Here is an 18308-nt window from a genome sequence, read left to right as displayed (position 1 = left end):
CTTGACTCAAATGTCATATTCTTGAGACTATAGTGGCCGCATCTGCCTTATTCTGCTTTGTTTCAAGAGATTTATACTAAATTCCTGAAACAAGTGAAAGTGCACTGGAAACAAGTGGGATTATCTCATCCTACTGGTAGATTTTTTTTCACATGTTTTGAGAAAAACAAGATTTGGACACTAAATATGTGATTTGTTAAGATGAGAGATTTTTTTGCAGTGTCCCTGTGATGGACTGGGGGTCCTTTAAACTCTCCTGTCTTACTCACTGATAACTCTCTTGCCCCATCCAATCCTCACCCAGAATGGGTCACAAAAGAGGAGCAACCCTGCCCTCTCACACACACATACACACCTGTACACACACAGGTCACATCCAGCTGTAATTGTAAAGAATCAAATGTCCTATGTGAGGTTCAGGTGGAGGGGAGGGGCACTAAAACAGTCTTTTGTATATCTGATATTTAAGTATTTTAAACCTCTGGGGGGGAAAGTGGACAAAGAGGTTATCTCCATGGTGTGGATAGGCGACGAGACATTTGATGGGATAACTCCCTTAAAATAATTATTTTGTGGAAGGGGTGCAGGTGAGTCACGGTGCCCAGCTGAGAGGTAGCGTGTGGCTGTTTAGCCGTGACCACCCACACAGATAAAAGAGGAATGGTGTGTGTGTGTGTGTGTGTGAGAGAGAGAGAGAGAGAGAGGGAGAGAGTGGTGCAGACAAAGACAACAGGCCTCACCGGTCCCTCAGACGCCTCCAGTCTCTTAGCAGTCACACACACATGGACTTTTGGGGAAGTCACTCTCCTCTCTGGTTTTCCCCCCACATCACAGGGAAAATTCCACCTTAACATTTACGAGTAACTTCACACTTCACGCATCCACTGTTTATGTTTCTCTTCCTTTTTTTAAGGTTATGGGTAATAAAAAAATTCATTTGTGAGATGTCTGTCATAAAGGCATATGCCTCCTTCGCATGCAACCGGCAGGTGTTGTTTGTTCTGATACATAATAGCAGGTTAGTCCTCTCACATTAGTTCCTGATTTATAGTTTATCTCTGACATTGTCTAGTTTCAGAGTAATTGAAATAATGAGGCTAGGTTCCTTGAAGGACTGCAGTACAAATCCACATAGGTAACGTGAGAAAGCACTGTTGTGATTTCTGATTGGGTTGGGTAGTGCAACAGGCCTGCACACTATTGCGTGTGAACCTCTGGCCCCGTGCCAGATGAGAGAGCAAGAAAAAGGACGGGTTGCATAAGAATTGAGGTATGTTTTGATTTTGCAAGTTGTGTGAATGTGCGTGTGCACATGTGTTTAGACTGGGGCGATACATGGTCAGGAGCCACGGCGGAGGATTTATTTAGGCAGGTGATGTTTCAACACACACGCTCGTTGTTTCCTGCTCGTTTTCATTTGGTTTTGCTCTAAGAAAAGCCTCGTCTGTGATAGGCTGATGTGCAGGCGCTCGCCATGATTTAATCACTGAAGGATTGGAAAAGTCATCCAAGATGGAAAATTGTGCATGGTGGCTTTAATGAAGAGAGGGGAGGCAGACTGCAACATTTTGCTCCAAGACTCATTCCCATAAAAAAAAACAAAACTAATATCACAATAAATTATAAGGCCATGATAATTAGAATAAGCCTATAATATTCATATATCAAAGTTATGGTGTGTGTGTGTGTGTGGTGCTTAGTAGTGACTTAAAAGTGGCTTTATGGTATTTTATGTGCAGTTTTGAATGAATGAATGAATGAATGAATGAGTGATGATGTCATGCCATTAGCCGGCCCAACAAAAGCAGGATTGCAAGACACCTTTAGTAAGCACAAGAGTAAACCATACACAATCGTTTATACAAAATGAAATAATAAATAAACAAAACAGATAGAATTAAAAAAAAAAAAAAAAAAAAATATATATATATATATATATATATATATATATATATATATTAATTAATTTAGAAGAAAATATATATTCCCATAGTGCACTCTTCCTTGTGTTCCAAGCCTTCTCTGAGTAATTTGCTGACCTAATTGTCTCATTTTCAAACAGCCATTGAAATCTTTGTGAGTCATCAAGTCTTCCTCACGATTTACAGTACATTTCAAAATAAAATACTATGAAAATTGCTGTAAAAGAAACAGTGCAAAAGAAAATGGTAGCCTACTCATTTTCTATTTCTGCTGTTTCAGTTCCAAGGTATCAATACAATATTCCCAGTATTCCAGTAGAGACTTGTATTAGCAGTGAATTGTTCTTTAAACTGTCTTATTATTTCCAATTTATTAATATTTATGTATTAAATGTATTATTTCATATTCCATTAACATTCCAGTGGTGATTAAAAGTGTCATATAGTGAACATGCCATCCTGTTTGGTATGTATTTATGCACTGTAATATTATTATGGGATTTTTGTGGTATATGTTGTGCCTGTATTATATGCATAAATGTATTTTGCTTAAACAATTGTGCGCAGGACCTATTTCCATCTTTATGTTTTTATTTTATTTTTATTTTATCTTATTTCTTTGTCGGAGTCTGCAGGACCCGGTTGAGGTTTCTGGTGCAACTGAAATAAAGGCAAGACAAAGAAAAAAAAATTGTGTCAGTGGGGAAAGAGAGTAAACTTTGCAAGTACCTGAAGTTTTATTTTGATGCATTTGTGCCCTCTCACGGATGAAACCAGCAATTACAAGTCACACTTCAGCACTACATCACCCATAATTCAATGCAAACGCCAGGTGGCCACTTCCGCAGATACATGAGGTGTATTTTTTTGGTGGTAACTTCAGTAAATTTGATCGCCAGTCATGACAGACCGACGCGTCCAGGCGCTTCTGTTGGACCTGGACAACACGCTGATCGACACGGCTCGAGCGGGACACGTGGCCTTACAGAAGGTGAATCGATCAACTATAGCCAATCAGTAATCCTCCAGCCTCGGTGGTGCCCATTCAGCTCTGCTCATTGAAATAGCGAGGCTGAATTAAAAAAAAAAAAAAAAAAAAAAAAAAGTAAATGGATGTAAATGTGAAAGAATGGGATGATGTATTTCAGCTAAAGTCAGCGTGAGTGTTGTTTACACTGCTGTGATGATTGCTCCGTTTATTTTTGTTAAAAATGACATTTTAAATGGATGTTTCACCGTATATAATTCTTAAAAACACTAAGCGGTTGATTCCATGGTAGGATGTCGTTCGTATAAATCACATTTTGAAGCATGGACCTTATTTTTGAAGAAATTAAGTTTCATTCAAACGATTCAGTGACAGCAGGAAGTCAGAGTCACGCAATCAGGATGCAGAAAACGTCCAAGTCATGTCTGTGAATGTAAATAGCAACTTTTTTCCCTAGGATGGCGAAGGCATCACCTAATTAACCTATATTCATTCTCTACATCCTTTCACTAATTTTAGTCATTATAACAAATTTATACCAAACCCTAACATTAACCTACAAGCCAAATTGAATACTCAACATGTAATGTTTTGCGTGTCTCTTATATAAAAATATAATATAAATTTTGGTTAAATCTGCAGACTTTGTGGTTTGTCTCCTAATAATGGACCAGCTGTTATTCTGCCAGTTAATAGACTAGAAATTAGGTTCTACCACTTATTTATAATAAAAGTATATTATAGATCAGTTGGTATTACTAATCTTTTTTATGCTTGCTGGTCATAATTGTGGCAGAACATTGGCACTAGTCAGTATCTCACAAGACACTAGTTGTAATTTACTAGTTGCTGTGTAATATATACCTGTGAGTGATTGTACTAGTTACTATTTTAAGCCTTTAGTCCAACTGTAGTAGTCATCATTCAATAATTAATAAGCACTGTTTATATTAAGTTTTTATTATTATTATAAAAAAAAACTGCTTAATTTTTTATATATGAAAACAAAAGTAAGGAACAAATTAGTCACTACCATCCACTGAGCTGTAATAAACCAGTATTATTGTGCTAAATCTTATTGACTATTGTCTCTCAGGTAAACATGCCACAGGTAAGGGTGCACGTCTGGCTACATAAACTGATTATTTCTGTGTTGCTTCACAGCTGTATTATTACAGTGGTGTGTCACTGTCAATTATTTAGCTCATAATAAACGTTTATCCTTTCTAGGATCAATGCAAAGCAGGCCTTGTTGTGATTTATCACTTAAATTGTTAGATCAAGGTCATAAGCTGTGTTTGAATCTCACAGACCGGCGAACTTCTGAGGACGACGCTGGGCCTTGATGACGACACCGTCGGCAGCATTTGTGCCAAGTTCCAGCAGAAGCTCTTCCACGAGAGTTTTGATGCCACAGCGGGCAGATCCATAGACGAGGTGCGGGTGGGCCACTGGCAGGAGAGCATCGAGGAGGCGGCGGGGAGCTGTCCCAAACCCTCTCTGCCAGCTGAGTGCTACCACTTGTGGAAAAACAGTCGCCTGGAGGTGCTCAGGCTGTCGCCGGCTACATGCAGCCTGCTGAAGGCCCTGCGGCCCAGATACAAGCTGCTGCTGCTGACCAACGGGGACACTCAGACGCAGAGGGAGAAAGTGGCGGTGGTGGGATGTGAGGAGTTCTTCGATGCCGTCGTGGTCGGCGGGGAACATGCCGAGCAGAAACCGTCAGTCTCCATCTTCAGACACTGTTTCACTCTGCTGGGGGTGGAGGCCCAGGACTGTGTGATGGTGGGAGACTCGCTGGACACCGACATCCAGGGGGGCTTCAACGCCGGGGTTCAGGCTACAGTTTGGATCAACAACACAGGCCGCGCTCTGCCAGACGGTTCAGTGAAACCAGACTTTACCATTCCAACTGTGCTAGACCTGCCCGATATCCTGGCGAAACTGGAATGAAGCAACCTGATAAAACAAACCATTTGTGAACCAATCAAATGAGGAGGAAGATCATTAAAGAAGCTGGGATATCGTGGGAATTTCATTATATTTAAGTTTAGTGGTGAATATGAAATGAATACTGGTCCAACTTGAATATTTGAGCCTTAAGTACCTCGCTAAGCTGCATGCAACACACTATGGTTGGGCTCTTTGAATGAATATCTCAATATAGATACAGAGACAATATTGAAGGGATGACTTTTTGATAGACAGTCAATCAGCCAGGACAGTCTGATAAATTCAGAAAAATCGGATCTCTTTACTGTATTGCAGTCTATAAAACCATGAAAAGACAACATGTATGTCATATCAAAACATTGCAATATTCAAAATCCCAGATGATACCTAGTCTCACATCATATTGATATAGTATCAATACATAACCAAGCCCTACAGTACACTAATTATCGTTTATGACAGACAAATTTGGTCAGTGGGTGGCAAATCTTATTTATTATGCTGTAAAATCTTATGAATGAAAGAAAAAAAAAAAAAAAACAACAGAATATTTTCCTATTGTAATTTTTTATCAGCAGAAAATGTCTTTGAGTTGCTTTTAAACATCTTCCCAAAAGCCTTCATTCCATACTCATACCATCATGTGTTGCTACCTTTGCCAAAAGTCTTGGTCTGTCAATAAACCGCCTTGGACAAAGGACGCAAACCTCCTGGCTATTCTGTTGCACAACGTGGTTTCATGATTTTCCTTCTTTAGCACAGCCAAATCCAGCACAACTACATGACAGAGAAACATTTGGACAAAATGCATAGAAACAAATTCCATGGCTGAATGCAACATGCTTGTATTCACAGAGTTAAGACATACTGCACGTCTTCACTCCAAGTCCCACAGGATTCACTTTACTTCTAACTTGACTTTGATGTTCATTGCTGCGAGCTCTGCCACAAAGTAGCGGAAGACATAAGGGACAGATACGGTGTCGATAGAGTCACTTTTGCCACACAGGGTGCAGACAGTCTTGCGGTGGCGCATGGCCGACCAGGAGGGCGGAGGCTTCTCCAGCAGAGGGGAGAGGAGGCTGCCACAGTCAATGCACACCTGAGCCACCGAGCGGTCCGAGCAGTTGAAGAGGCGATCGTGAAGCAGGAAGGAGGAGCCGTGGGCCAGCAGGGCGTCCCGCTCCATCTCCCCAAACCGGATGCCTCCCTGGATGTTCCTGCCTCCAACGGGCTGGTTGGTCACCTTGTCCCGCGCGCCTGTGGTCCTCACCTGAAACTTGTCAGAGACCATGTGACGCAGACGCTGGTAGTAGACGACGCCGATGAAGATGTCCGCCTCCAGCTCCACACCGCTCAGTCCGCTGTAGAGCCGCTCTGTGCCGTAGTGGTTGTACCCTGCAGCCCGCAGGAGGTCGCCAAAGTACTCCAGCGCAGAGCTCTCCTCGGAGAAGGTGAAGGGCGTGGCGTCGTGGCTCAGGCCGTGCAGGGCGCCCGACTTGCCGGCCATGCTCTCGATCAGCATTCCGATGGTCATACGCGAGGGGAAGCCGTGGGGGTTGAACAGGATGTCGGGACACATGCCGCTCTCGGTGAAGGGCATGTCCTCGGCGGGCCACAGGCGGCTCAGGATGCCCTTCTGGCCGTGGCGGCTGGCAAACTTGTCGCCGATGGTGGGGTTGCGCGGCACTCGCATGGTGATGCAGATGCGCTTAAAACGGCCCGAGCCGGTGTCGTTGCTGCAGATCTTTATGTTGTCAACAACACAGCTCTCCTGGCTCCTAAAAACAGAACAGAAAACAGATTATTAATTTGTGTTTTGAAAGATTCACTCCAAAACTTGAATGCACCATTTGAATAATCATTAGAAAAAAAGTTACTGTACTCTTCCAAGGATCTGGGGTTAGACAAGTCGTTGGTAACCAATCACATATCCAGACAACAGCCTCACTGATATTGGATGTTTGAGGCCAATAGATAATTTGGCAGTAAAAACCTTCAGCTAATGATATATTGGCTGATATTATTCTGCACAGAAAAACACGTGAAGCAAGGAAACATAAAATTTGGTATTCAAATGGTTGTAATAAAGATATGTACTGAAAGCGTGACATTTACCACAATCCACAGCACCATCTGCTCAGATGTGACACTCTGCCAACTCACTGCTACATAAGATACTGTAAACAATGACGGCTGCCAATGATGCCTCCCACAAGTGTCACAATGGTTCATGAGTTATGAAAGGGAGCGTGGCTTAAGTGTAGAAGGCTGGGTAAACAGTCACCAGTGAAAGTGGCTGTCAATCTGTGTGTGTGTGTACGTGTCTTTGCTTGGCCATTTTACTTGAATTCATTTAGAACTGATGACAGTTTAGTTGGCATGAACAGTTAATCAACTCTCCTCTGACTCACAACCGACCTTTCCACAAAATCTTATGCAAATCTGTGAATCCATTTGGAAGTTATGCGCCTTTCTGCAATAGGCCACTCCCATCGCCACACCGGCTTTTAGCCAATTGGCACGAACACAAACACACACCTGCACACACCCACACTTGACACTTGACCTCCTGCCAAATTTCAGCCTCCTAGGGCGAAAACTGTGGCCGCCAAAGGGTGGGGACATTTTTGTCAAGAGACTGACAGTATGAGCTATAGAGTTGCTGATTGCAGCTAAAAAAAAAAAAAAAAAAAAAAAAAAAAAAGCATGCAATATTGTTTTACATAGCTTTAATTTTATGAATGGCATTAGATTTAACCAGCTTTTAAATTCTCAATGTTGGAGGAACTGTGGTGAAAAGAACGCAAATTTCCTGCATGTTTTCTTTTCATGTAAAATTCTAAATGACTTTTGGCTGCAGGTGTTTAAATTTATATTAATGGACTTACTAATTATATTTAATTTATTATTTAAGAGGTCTTTAAAAAAAAACTCTGTATTTGAAAGCAGAGCATATTATGTTGGGAAAACCTCCAACCGGTCTTAATCAAGATGGAAATGATCTATTCAGAATCTTGATAATCACAGCTCTGAAGCAAATTACGAAAGGGTGGAAAACAACTAAACCCCGAGACCTAACAAAATGGAAAATTATGATTAAAGAAGTTGAACTTCTTAAAAAAATAATTCACAAAATAAGGAATATAGAAGATGTGTTTGAGAAAAGGTGGACTTTAGATGACCGTAAATTATAACTACATCATCAAAAGGAATTAGAAGGTCAATACGATTTTTTTTTTTCATTTTCAAAGAGATTATTATGCTATTGACACTCCCTGCAAGTGGTGTGTATTGTATACTGTGTATATGTATGGGTAGACCTATTGTGTGTAATTCGATGGGTATGTATACATGTACGCATGCGTATATATGAACTGAAGGCACAAAATATTAGCAGTGTCCAACTAATTCGTCACATTTTTCTTTTGTGTGTGTTTTTTTTTTTCTTCTTCTTTTGTAGTGGAGTTTGAGCAATTTTGTTTTGTTTTTCCGTTTTGTATTGTTTTTTGTGTTCTTTATTTTAAAAAAAAAATGCTTTTCACATGAAATGCAAGTGTGGAAGCAGATATGTCAATAATCATTGAAAAAAATAAAGTATTAAAAAAATCCAAACATTTAACCAGCTGGAAAAAGACAAATCTACCACCACACGAGACAGGACATGACAAAGCACTGAAAGCGTTGCGACTCACTTGTAGAAGGTGACGTAGCTCTGGCCGGTGTTGAGGTTGATGTAGCTGTAAAACGGGTCTCCATAGTGAAGCACCGACCCGATCGGGGGAAGTCCATCGGCGTCCAGTCTGTCATTCACCTTGGGGTCTCCTGGCTTGGTCCCAAACACCATGTTGTCTTCTCCCTTCATCTTGTCGGCCAGGTCCACCAGCTCGGTCTTGTAGATGCACCCGTGAGCAAAACCCCTCTCCCACGATGACTTGTTCACGATCTAAAAAGATACCAACGTGTGAGGTGGTTGCTCCATTTAAACACTCAAGATAAGGTCTCTTCGATGCACTGTGCTGGAGAAATAAGTCATGTCTCACCATGGCGTCCTCCATGTCATAGCCTGTGTAGGATATGACTGCCACGATGGCGTTGGTGCCAATGGGGTAGTTGTCCATGTTGTAGTGGTCGTACATGTAGGGCCTGACCAGCGGGCTCTGCGGGGTCTGCAGGCGGTACAGCTTGTTATCGGAGCGATCCCTGTACGAGTGGAGGGGGAAACCCATCGTCTGCTTACCTGTGAAGAGAGACAGTGGACGTGAATCCCTGGTGGACAGAGACCCTGCTCTAAAGGAGTTCCTCACCCAAAAACCTTCACATTTTCTATCATTTAACTCACCAAGATTGTCATGAATGAACAAAGCCTTCAGAAACTGAGGCCATTTCTGTTAATGGAGTCGATGGGGCAGTTTCCATAAAACAATAGTAAAAACAACACACTGACGCAAGCCAGTGTGTGAGCAGGGGTGTATTCCAGAAAGCGCGTTTAGTGAAAACTCTGTTTGAAATGAGAGAAACTGGGTTTTCAGTTCCAGAAAGAGAGGTAACTTTATAGGAATTGAAACCCACTTTAATTTCTAGGGAGTGTTCATTCTCTAAGTTGTTGGAAGTGACTCTGGTCAGCTGTCCTGCAACCGAAAACTCAAGTTCCTTATTTCAGGGTTCATCAACTCAAAGGTCAGGGTCAGGATGAGAGTTTGTTAAACCTGCCCATGCCACCCTGGACTGCTGGCCAATCAACACCCGGCAGGAAGGTCTTCAGCGAGGTGAATGTGCAGTCCAGCTGCCAACAGCAAGGGTTTATTTAGCGATGTTTTAATGAAGCTACACTGGTTTGGGACGTACTGAACACACAAATAGTCTAAACTTGGATTATACTGTACACAGAAAATTAGAAACCAAAGTTTTCATATCTTTGCTGATGTTTGTTCAACTCACTGATGAACTTACCTTTGAAAAAAATTCTACTTTGATAAATCATGTAATGTGATATCAGTAAACTGCACATGGCTCATCTCGTCTTTAGCTGTTTTTCATATTATACCAAAGTGACAAGAGTGAAAAAGTATCAAGCGTTCTCTGGATGGGGCATCCAGTACTGTTTGCAAGATGGTTTTATATTTCGCTCTCCAGTTTCATTTGGTCACTTTCTGTGGCCAGAGAAATGTACAAACCAAACACCAGGATTTCATTTCATCTCAAAGAAGGGAGATGGGACGTTCATCTGAACTGCAGATTCACTTTGTGATTTAGGCTGAGAAGATGCTTTAATGTTCAGTTTAACAAAGATTCTTTCATTTACAAGACAAAACTTTTTCAGTCCATCAACCCTGTCTCAGCCTTACCCATCTGACACTGGTACATGTTCCTGGGACTTTGGTTGTGGTCAGAGTAGGGGATGAAGTTAGCCACCACACTGAGCATGCTGTGAGGGAAAAGCTCCTGGTGTGTGGTCACGCCCGGCTCAATGTCATTCTCCATGATGCCCACATTGATGTACAGCTGCAGCAGTGTGGAGAAAAACAAATAAATTGCACTGAAACTACAGAATCAATGCAAAACATATCAGTTTTTACAGTTATGCATTCCAGGTAATGGTCTCATAACTTATAGGGCTGAAAAGATCAGCTGATTAATCAAGTAGTCAATTGATAATCATTTATCAAGTAAAAAAAACAAACACTTGCTGGCTAAAGCTTCACAAATGCAATTATTTGCTTGCTTTTCTCCATTTTATATCAGCATATTTTTTATTATTCATTATTTTTATTATTATTTATATTATTATTTATTTATTTATTGATGCAGTTGGACAGACAGACAGACATCGCTTTGAGCTGTGATAACTAGTGAGAGGCATTTGTCATCATTTTTAACATTTTACAGATGAAATGACTCATTGATTACCAGGAAAAAAAAAATAGGCTACATTAATTGACAATGACAAAAATCATTAGTTGCGGCCCTAATAATCAGCACAGCATCACGCAGCGTTCATGTACCTGCTCAAAGGTGCCGATCAGCTCCTGCTTGCCCTGAGCCAGGTTGCGGACGGGCCGCACCATGCGACAGGGTGTAGTGAACAGGTACAGGCCTGGGTACAAGCTGGCCTTGCCCGTTTTGGGAACCAGCACTATCTCGGTCCAGGGGGGGATCTTATTCTCTTTCAACACCTGCAAGTGCAAATAATAAATATTGCTATCATACACACGTTTTATTTCATAAGCGGGCTGGCAGTAAACCCATTCCAGTAATTACAAATGATGTTGAACAGGCATGCCTAGTGTACCTTGAATCTGCGCAGTGAATCAACCAGAATTGGGGCTAATTCAGCCTCCACCCAGCCCACCATGGCCCCATCCAGGACCACATGGTAGCAGTCTGAAAAGGCTTGGCCAGGAGAGCCATCCACAGGGGTAACACCTTGATCACCATAAGAAAGAGAGAGAGAGATTTTATATGATGTATTCTGACTGACTGACACTTACTTTAGTGTGTCAAAACAAGAGTTTAAGGCCAGGATCACTTCATCTTAATCCATAGTGCATCTGTGCTGCTGCAAGCTCTGTGCAGAGTTACGTGCACTGATCCTGAGCATCAAATGTAAGGAGATGAAACCAATATGGTTGCAAATTAAAATTGTTCGCTAAGTGCTTTAACAAATAAAATAAACATCAAACTCATAAAGTAAAATAAAACCTAAAACATGAAGGCGCCACTTTTCACCTTTAAGCTTAGACTTAAGAACAGCTGCCAGAGGATCAGAGGATTCACGCTGGTTTATAGGGGCTTAACAGATTAGTGATAGAGTTTGGAGCCAGACAAACAGTTACAGAAGAAATCTGTAAAATCTTACAATCAGATTTAACTGATGATGTAATTTTGTCTGTCTATGCCACTGAAAGAGACTTTCACGTCTCCAGATGGACAGAGCAGAGTTACAGCCGCCTTAATGTGCAGACATAAAAGCGTGAATGATTTTCTCCAAATTGCTCAAAGATAAAAATGGCTTAATTTGGCTAAATTGTTCTCGACCGATTTGAGTGTAATTTTTCTGAGCGAGACCGCGCCGTTCTGTTTCACATCGATTTCATCAGCTCATCAAAGCTTGAGGCAGCGTCAGACAATACTCCCAAATTTGTGGCAGCTGGCTGCAAATGGGCTGACAGAGTGCCAGGGCTATTTTGAATCAGGAGAGGACATCTAGTGCAACTTCACAGCAACTACTCTGACTCACAAGGCTCACTCCTGAAGCAGGTAACTCGTGTTGGCACTCACCCAGGGAGCAGAGCAGAGCGGGCAGGGTGGTGGTGGGCAGGGCAGGGCCCACGATCTCACAGCTGGCCGTCATGTGGTTCATGAGGCCGCAGGGCTCTCCGTCGGGAGTGTGGACGGGACACAGGAAGCCCCAGGACTCGGGCAGCAGCTTACGCACCGAGGTGGTCCTCATCTTGGCGAACGCCGCTCCTCTGTGCACGCAGCGGAAGTGGGACAGGTAGCGGATGAAATTGAGCTTGTCGGCCACCACGCACAGGCCGGTGTTCTGCAGCATGCCGAGACCTGGGGACGCAGCGAGAGAGACCGGTCAGGGTCATTCAGCCTTACAAACAGTATAGAAAAATACTTCTTTATGGTTTGTTTTAGCCAGAGGAGCCAGAGGAGCCCAGGCTGGCAGATTCAGTACCTGCTGTCAAATCACTCTTAAAAGCCTATTTTTATTTATAAGGCTTACATTTTATTTTCTCCATTTTATCTTGCACAGTGATTTAATTTTTCTTCATTTTAAATTGCATTGGTTTGAGGTACTTTTCTATTATATCACTGCAGTAAACATATTCATTTTTACCATTTAATACTCCACTACCTTTCTTCTATTTTACTTTTCCTATAATCGTTTTGTGAGGCATTTTGTAACACAAATTAAGACAGTCAGAGAATGCACTTTAAAGTCACTTAAGAATGCTTATCTTTGATTAGTAAGACTTTGTAGATATGCCCTTATGCTGTAAATCCACCAAGCTGGATTAAAAGAAATACTAAGCTTTACTTACAATCATAGTGTAACCAAAGTCTGTTAATCACAATATGAAACACACTGGTACAATGTAACTTAATTGACCTGACTCTAAACGAGCAAATAGCATTCATGTTTGTTTTTTTGTTTTTATTTAAATAAATGAAGCAGATGTGGCAGCACAGCACGCCTCACGCGGCCTCACCTGTCTTGGAGCTCAGATTCCCGGTGGCCAGCAGATACTCAAACGGTTTGGTCAAGTCGGTGCCCAGGTTGAACATCTTCACCATGTTCTCAGCAGTCACCGCTCCGCTCAGCCTGCTGCCCCTCTTGTCCACGGCAATCTTCACAGACACCAACCAGGCAGTCAGTCTCTCCTGTCAGCATATTGTAAGAGAATTATAATTTGCAATTTGTTTATGAAGTTTATGAACTGCTTCACGGAGAGCAAGGAGTAGACAGACGACAGACATTTTAAAGGCAAAGTTACAGTAAAATGTAAGGTATAGACTTTATGAAGTCATAAAACAAAACTATAAAAAGATGTGGAAGGACTGTAGTGTTGACAGCGTATGAGAACAATAAAGCAATACATTAATTTATAAAGACAATGTATTTAAAAGTTTGGGAGGAAAAGACTCAAAGAAAAGCCAGTTTACATTTTAAGAAAGCATTTACAAGACAGTAGTAATGCATGGGACATACTGTAGATGTTACAACTATAATATGAATATTAAAACAAAAAATACATATAATATATACATATAAAATAAATAAATTTAAAAATTAGAATAATAATAATATGTTCAGTGTTCTTATATTTCCTAAGTTTATCTGTACATAAATGCGGGTTATTTTGTTGTATTTATTTACTGAATATTTCTTATTCAAATGACTTCTGGTAAAGACAGCAACATGACAAAAGAAATGATCATTAAAAGGCATAGTAAGTGAAGTTTCTACTGTACCACAGCATTCTTGTACTATAACATGTCTGGAGGGCTTTGATAGATTATTGATCAATATCAATAAATCATGATTACACTGCCAGTTGTCAAGACCTCTGGCTTCTAAAAAAGACTTTCCAGCAGATACTCTGTACTGGACTAAATAAACTCTAAATAAACGACTTGCCTTCAGAAACATGAGGTAGAGCTGACCGGGGGTGAGCACCTCCTGACACATGAGACTGTCTGGGTTCTCCTCCATGCACTCCTGCTTGGCAAAGGTGAAAAGCTTCCTGGTCATCAGACACAGCAGGTAGAACTTCTCCATGTCGGACTTCAGGTGGATACAGATGCACTCGCTGATGAAAACAAAAAACACAGTTACATTAACAACAACTGACCAAAAGCGACGGGGCGACGCTGCTGTCGTGGTGTAAGTCCAAAAAGGCAAGGCGGCGCTCTTACTCCAGCAGGAAGTTGGCACACTGCTCGTTGGTGTACCACTCAGGCAGGTTCATTTTGACCCGGAAGCGCTCTCCCAGGTAGTTTAGCACCTTGCTGCGGGTGGTGCAGCCTTCCTCCATGACGATCCGCAGCATCTCCGACACACAGCTCTTGAAGAAGGAATCGTCCTCGCGGCCTTTGATCAGCTCCTGGTAGATCTGGAAATCGGTGAAGTCCACCAGAGCCTGGATTACACAACGAGGAGAAGGAGCATTGTTAAAACATGATGTATGACACCAAACCTCCAAGAAAAAAAAAGTCCATGGCATTCATACTCCATTGCAGGACACACTTTCAGAGTTTGAGGGCTATTTTTCTTTTAATAGTCTCACACAAGACATTTGTTAGCAATTTTGCACTAACTTACGACTGCACGCTTGTAATTTTGTGATTTTTTTTTTTAATCCTGAAAACGTCACATGTGCAATGGTAGAGATCCTTCCTGCATAGCTTTCAAGACACATTGGAGGTACTTTTCACTTTAAAAAAGAAAAAAAAGTTACAGATCTTTGCAGGATTTCAGCAGTAAATTTCCAGATGAAGTGATGGAGCTTACTATTTTATATATTTGGGGTTTTTCTGATAAGTCCAAATTACCTTGAGTGCGAAGCCTAGTGGAAGGAAGAAGAGCTCTTTCTGGTAAATGAAGTTCAGCATCACTGTCCCGTTGTCCAGGTAATGCAGATTCATGTTGATGGCTGTGTGCTCCTGTTTCACGCAGCGCATGGATATACCTGTGGAAAGAGAAGATCGATCCCATTTAACAAGACAGGAAATTTGCAGTTACGACGCCAAAAATGACCCAATGTTCACTCAAATTCAGATTTAGCAGCCGAGTGTGCTCCACAGCGATTTGCACCGTAGCTCCACCGTTTTATTTACCATACTGGGTGTAGCCCTGGCCTCTGCTCTTCCACTTGGGCCTCGACATGGCAATAGGATAGTTCCTCCTCGGCATGATCAGCATACGGATAACCTTCTCAATTCCGTTCACGATGAAATATCCACCCATTTCCTGTTAACGTCAGAGAGACAGAGGGGGGTTGCACTTAATACATTAAAGCAGATACAACAAATGAACAGCTGTTTGTCTCACTGATGCGTCTGACGAGCCGTACCTCTGCTTCTTCGTGGTGCTCGACGAGCTCTTTGGGAGAAAGGCCATGCAGGTTGCAGAGCTTGGACTTCACCATGATGGGCACCTGGCCCAGGGACTGTTTGATGATGCCTTTGGGGATGTCATTGACTGACCAGCTGATGTCAGCCTAAGAAGATACAAAAAAAAAAAAAAAAAAAGAAAAGACTGCTCAAAACCCTGAACTCTGTCTGACGATGCTGAGGAACAGCCTGGTACATTAAGCTTGCAGACAGGAGAATGACGCATCTCCTGCATCTATAAAAAGATGTGGAGGGACTGGACCGCTGACAATGTATGACGACTACAAAGCCAGTTTAAGTTTTAAGAAAGTATTTACAAGAAGATATTAGTGCATGGGACACACTGTAGATGTTACAAGTATAACATTGTAGTTGTTATGGTTAAATAAATATACATATAAAATAAAGCCATTACAAAAAAATAACAATAATAATAACAATGATAATAATTATATGTACAGTGTTCTTACATTTCATAAGTTTAACTGTATGTAAATGTGGGTTGTTTTTAGGTATTTATTTATTGAAAATTTCTTATTCAGATGACTAATGGTAAAGACAGCAACATGACAGAAGAAAGTATAATTACAGGTGCAATAAGTGAGGTTTCTACTGTACCACAGCACTCCTGTACTATGACATGTCTGGAGGGTCTGTTCTTTTTCTGTTGCATTGAACTGCATTAGACTGGACAGGTGGTTATAATGTTATGGCTAATCGGTGTATTTTAATATTTTTGCATGGCCCTGACCAAAACCTCCCCAATTACATCACTACTGAGCTACCCGTCTGCCTGCCTGAGAGCGAGACAGTCTAAAAACCCCAGAGGCGTCCAAACCATGTGTCTTTGAAGACACCGACTGCTCGCTCTGTAATGAAACATGTTTGTAAAGAAGATGTAAAGGACAATGACAGCACGTCGGGCCTTTCTTGTACAATTTTGATGCAACTTTAAATGCATTTCTTCCACTATTTGTTACCAAGGAAGGTTTAGTTTAGTTCATTTGACGAGCTAAGGGGGTAATTTGCATCTGTAAAAGCATGGCGCAGCTCAGGCTTACCACCAGCTTCCCCTTGTACGAACATCTTCTCCCCCGGCACTCGGCTGGAAACACCCTCAGGTCCCTGCAGATGCTCCCCTTGGCGGCCAACGGGCTGTGGATGGTGGCTTCGACAAACGCCAGACTGATTCTGTCATTTCTGAATTTGAACTCAAAGGGAGGAATGCCCTGAGAGAGAGAGAGAGAGAGAGGGAAGAGAGAGAGAGAGATGTCACATGAGATTTCATTAAAACACAGAGACAGTTTGCTGCAGGAAGAAGGGATGATAGGAGGTCACCAGAAGTGGCAGGACAGTTTGAGGGTGCAGCTGATTTCATATGAAGCTTTATAAAACAGCTGACTGGGGAGAAACTTGGCACATAAAACAAAAAAAAAAAAAAATGTTTTACAGAATTAAAATCTTACAGAATAATGGAACCGTATAATCAACTAGTCAAAACCCATCTGACTGACAAGGTCTGAGTGTGCTGATGTGCATTATGTCATTTTCACATTAGAGTTCAATTTTGGTTTAGTTTCAGGTCATTTTCAGACAGGGTTTAGTTAAATAGCTTGTGACTGACTTTTGCCGTAGATAAAAAGAATTAGCCATCATGAACAGTGCACAAGTAACTGGAGAATAACTTTATTTTTACTCATAATTTAATAGTTCCTTCACTTCACTGTTGATACGGCTTATCACATGTGTTTTTAATTACAGGTGTTTTTTGGAAGTAGAGGATGCACTTTTGGTTTAATTAGAGTATTTTCTCACACTCCAGCTTTTAGGACTATTTCAGTTCACTAACATGCTTCACTAGTCTTAGTTCAGTCACATCCTTGGTGGGAAGACCGTGAGTCTGACCTGCACGACGCGGCTCAGTCCCTCGGTGACAGCCTGGTCGAAGGACTCGATGTGCGCCCTGGTCAGGTCCTGCACCGCCGCATGCTGCGTCTCCTTCGGGATGCCAAACCCTCTCTCTGTCAGGTTTTTTAAACTCGGCCCTTTGGGTAGGTTAGTCCACTTGGTTGAAAAATCCATGCTTGTTTACCACATGTGCATGGTGACACAGGAAGTACAACCCTCTGCCACCGGGAAGTGAACGGCGCTTTGACGCTTAAAGGGACAGCGCTCTTATTCAGACCTGCCGCACTGCCACCAAACTTAATTCAACATCTGGCGAGTTTAAGTTGGCCTTGTTATGGGCTAATATGCACACTTGTTATTCATTAGTTTGCACATTTCATAAATGTTGTGATCTTCTAGTGAATTCGGCGTATAAGAGATGCACTATATAGCCCGACAATTTAAAGAAATTTTCGTAAAAAATCTACCTCACCAACGAGAACCTGTCTGAAAAAGTTCAGTTTTTGTCTACGGAAGTTCGTCTAAATGTACTGAATACGTTCCGGATCAAAGTGCTTAGTCTACCGATGGGTCAGCATTTTAATCCATCTTTTATCAGGTGTGTGTCTGCAAATATGCAGGAGTGTATTAAACAGACTGATTTTTTTTTAAAATAGAGTTTGTCTCTTTTCCATAGAATGGAGGTCACAAGGTCAATGTGTCTTTGCTGTAACCTTCAACTTACCAGGCCTTCTTTAACTTAACTCTGTCATCTAATGCACAACAGAAACTGAGCCAATGTAAATTGAAAGGTCAGTCAGCAAAGTGGAGCAATCTGTCTTTGTGGGCTTTAATTTGTATTTTTCAATTTTCCCCATTGAAATGAATAAAGTTTTAACTCTGTCTTCTCATCCTTTTGAAATTTGCGTGGA

At 41.6% G+C, this 18308-nt stretch overlaps 2 protein-coding genes across 2 annotated transcripts; one reads left to right on the top strand and one right to left on the bottom strand.

Moving 5' to 3' along the window:
- Positions 1-2771: 2771 nt before the first annotated feature.
- Positions 2772-5041, top strand: nanp (N-acetylneuraminic acid phosphatase). Its single transcript, XM_030070895.1, has 2 exons — positions 2772-2913; positions 4222-5041. Exons 1-2 carry the CDS (start codon positions 2824-2826, stop codon positions 4861-4863), a joined length of 732 nt encoding a protein of 243 aa, XP_029926755.1. The 5' UTR covers positions 2772-2823; the 3' UTR covers positions 4864-5041.
- Positions 5042-5154: 113 nt separating this feature from the next.
- Positions 5155-17571, bottom strand: polr1b (RNA polymerase I subunit B). Its single transcript, XM_030070894.1, has 15 exons — positions 17395-17571; positions 16551-16718; positions 15450-15596; positions 15214-15346; positions 14929-15065; positions 14293-14516; positions 14015-14186; positions 13086-13257; positions 12145-12426; positions 11156-11289; positions 10869-11039; positions 10212-10368; positions 8907-9103; positions 8559-8809; positions 5155-6644 (listed from the first exon to the last, which is right to left on the bottom strand). The coding sequence occupies exons 1-15, from the start codon at positions 17569-17571 to the stop codon at positions 5762-5764; spliced, it is 3405 nt and encodes a 1134-aa protein (XP_029926754.1). The 3' UTR covers positions 5155-5761.
- Positions 17572-18308: the final 737 nt, after the last annotated feature.

The sequence above is a fragment of the Myripristis murdjan genome, chromosome 15, assembly GCF_902150065.1.
Source record: "Myripristis murdjan chromosome 15, fMyrMur1.1, whole genome shotgun sequence".
Classification (NCBI taxonomy): domain Eukaryota; kingdom Metazoa; phylum Chordata; class Actinopteri; order Holocentriformes; family Holocentridae; genus Myripristis; species Myripristis murdjan.
This window is presented reverse-complemented; position numbering and strand designations above follow the sequence as displayed.

Bases quoted from the DNA above. Each gene is read 5' to 3' on its own strand.
- nanp (XM_030070895.1), top strand. From the start codon at position 2,824: ATGACAGACCGACGCGTCCAGGCGCTTCTGTTGGACCTGGACAACACG. The intron at 2,914-4,221 runs GTGAATCGATCA...TGAATCTCACAG, and splicing joins GACACGTGGCCTTACAGAAG to ACCGGCGAACTTCTGAGGAC.
- polr1b (XM_030070894.1), bottom strand. From the start codon at position 17,571: ATGGATTTTTCAACCAAGTGGACTAACCTACCCAAAGGGCCGAGTTTA. The intron at 14,517-14,928 runs GTAATTTGGACT...TGTGTAATCCAG, and splicing joins CACTAGGCTTCGCACTCAAG to GCTCTGGTGGACTTCACCGA. The intron at 13,258-14,014 runs GCAAGTCGTTTA...ATATGCTGACAG, and splicing joins TCTACCTCATGTTTCTGAAG to GAGAGACTGACTGCCTGGTT.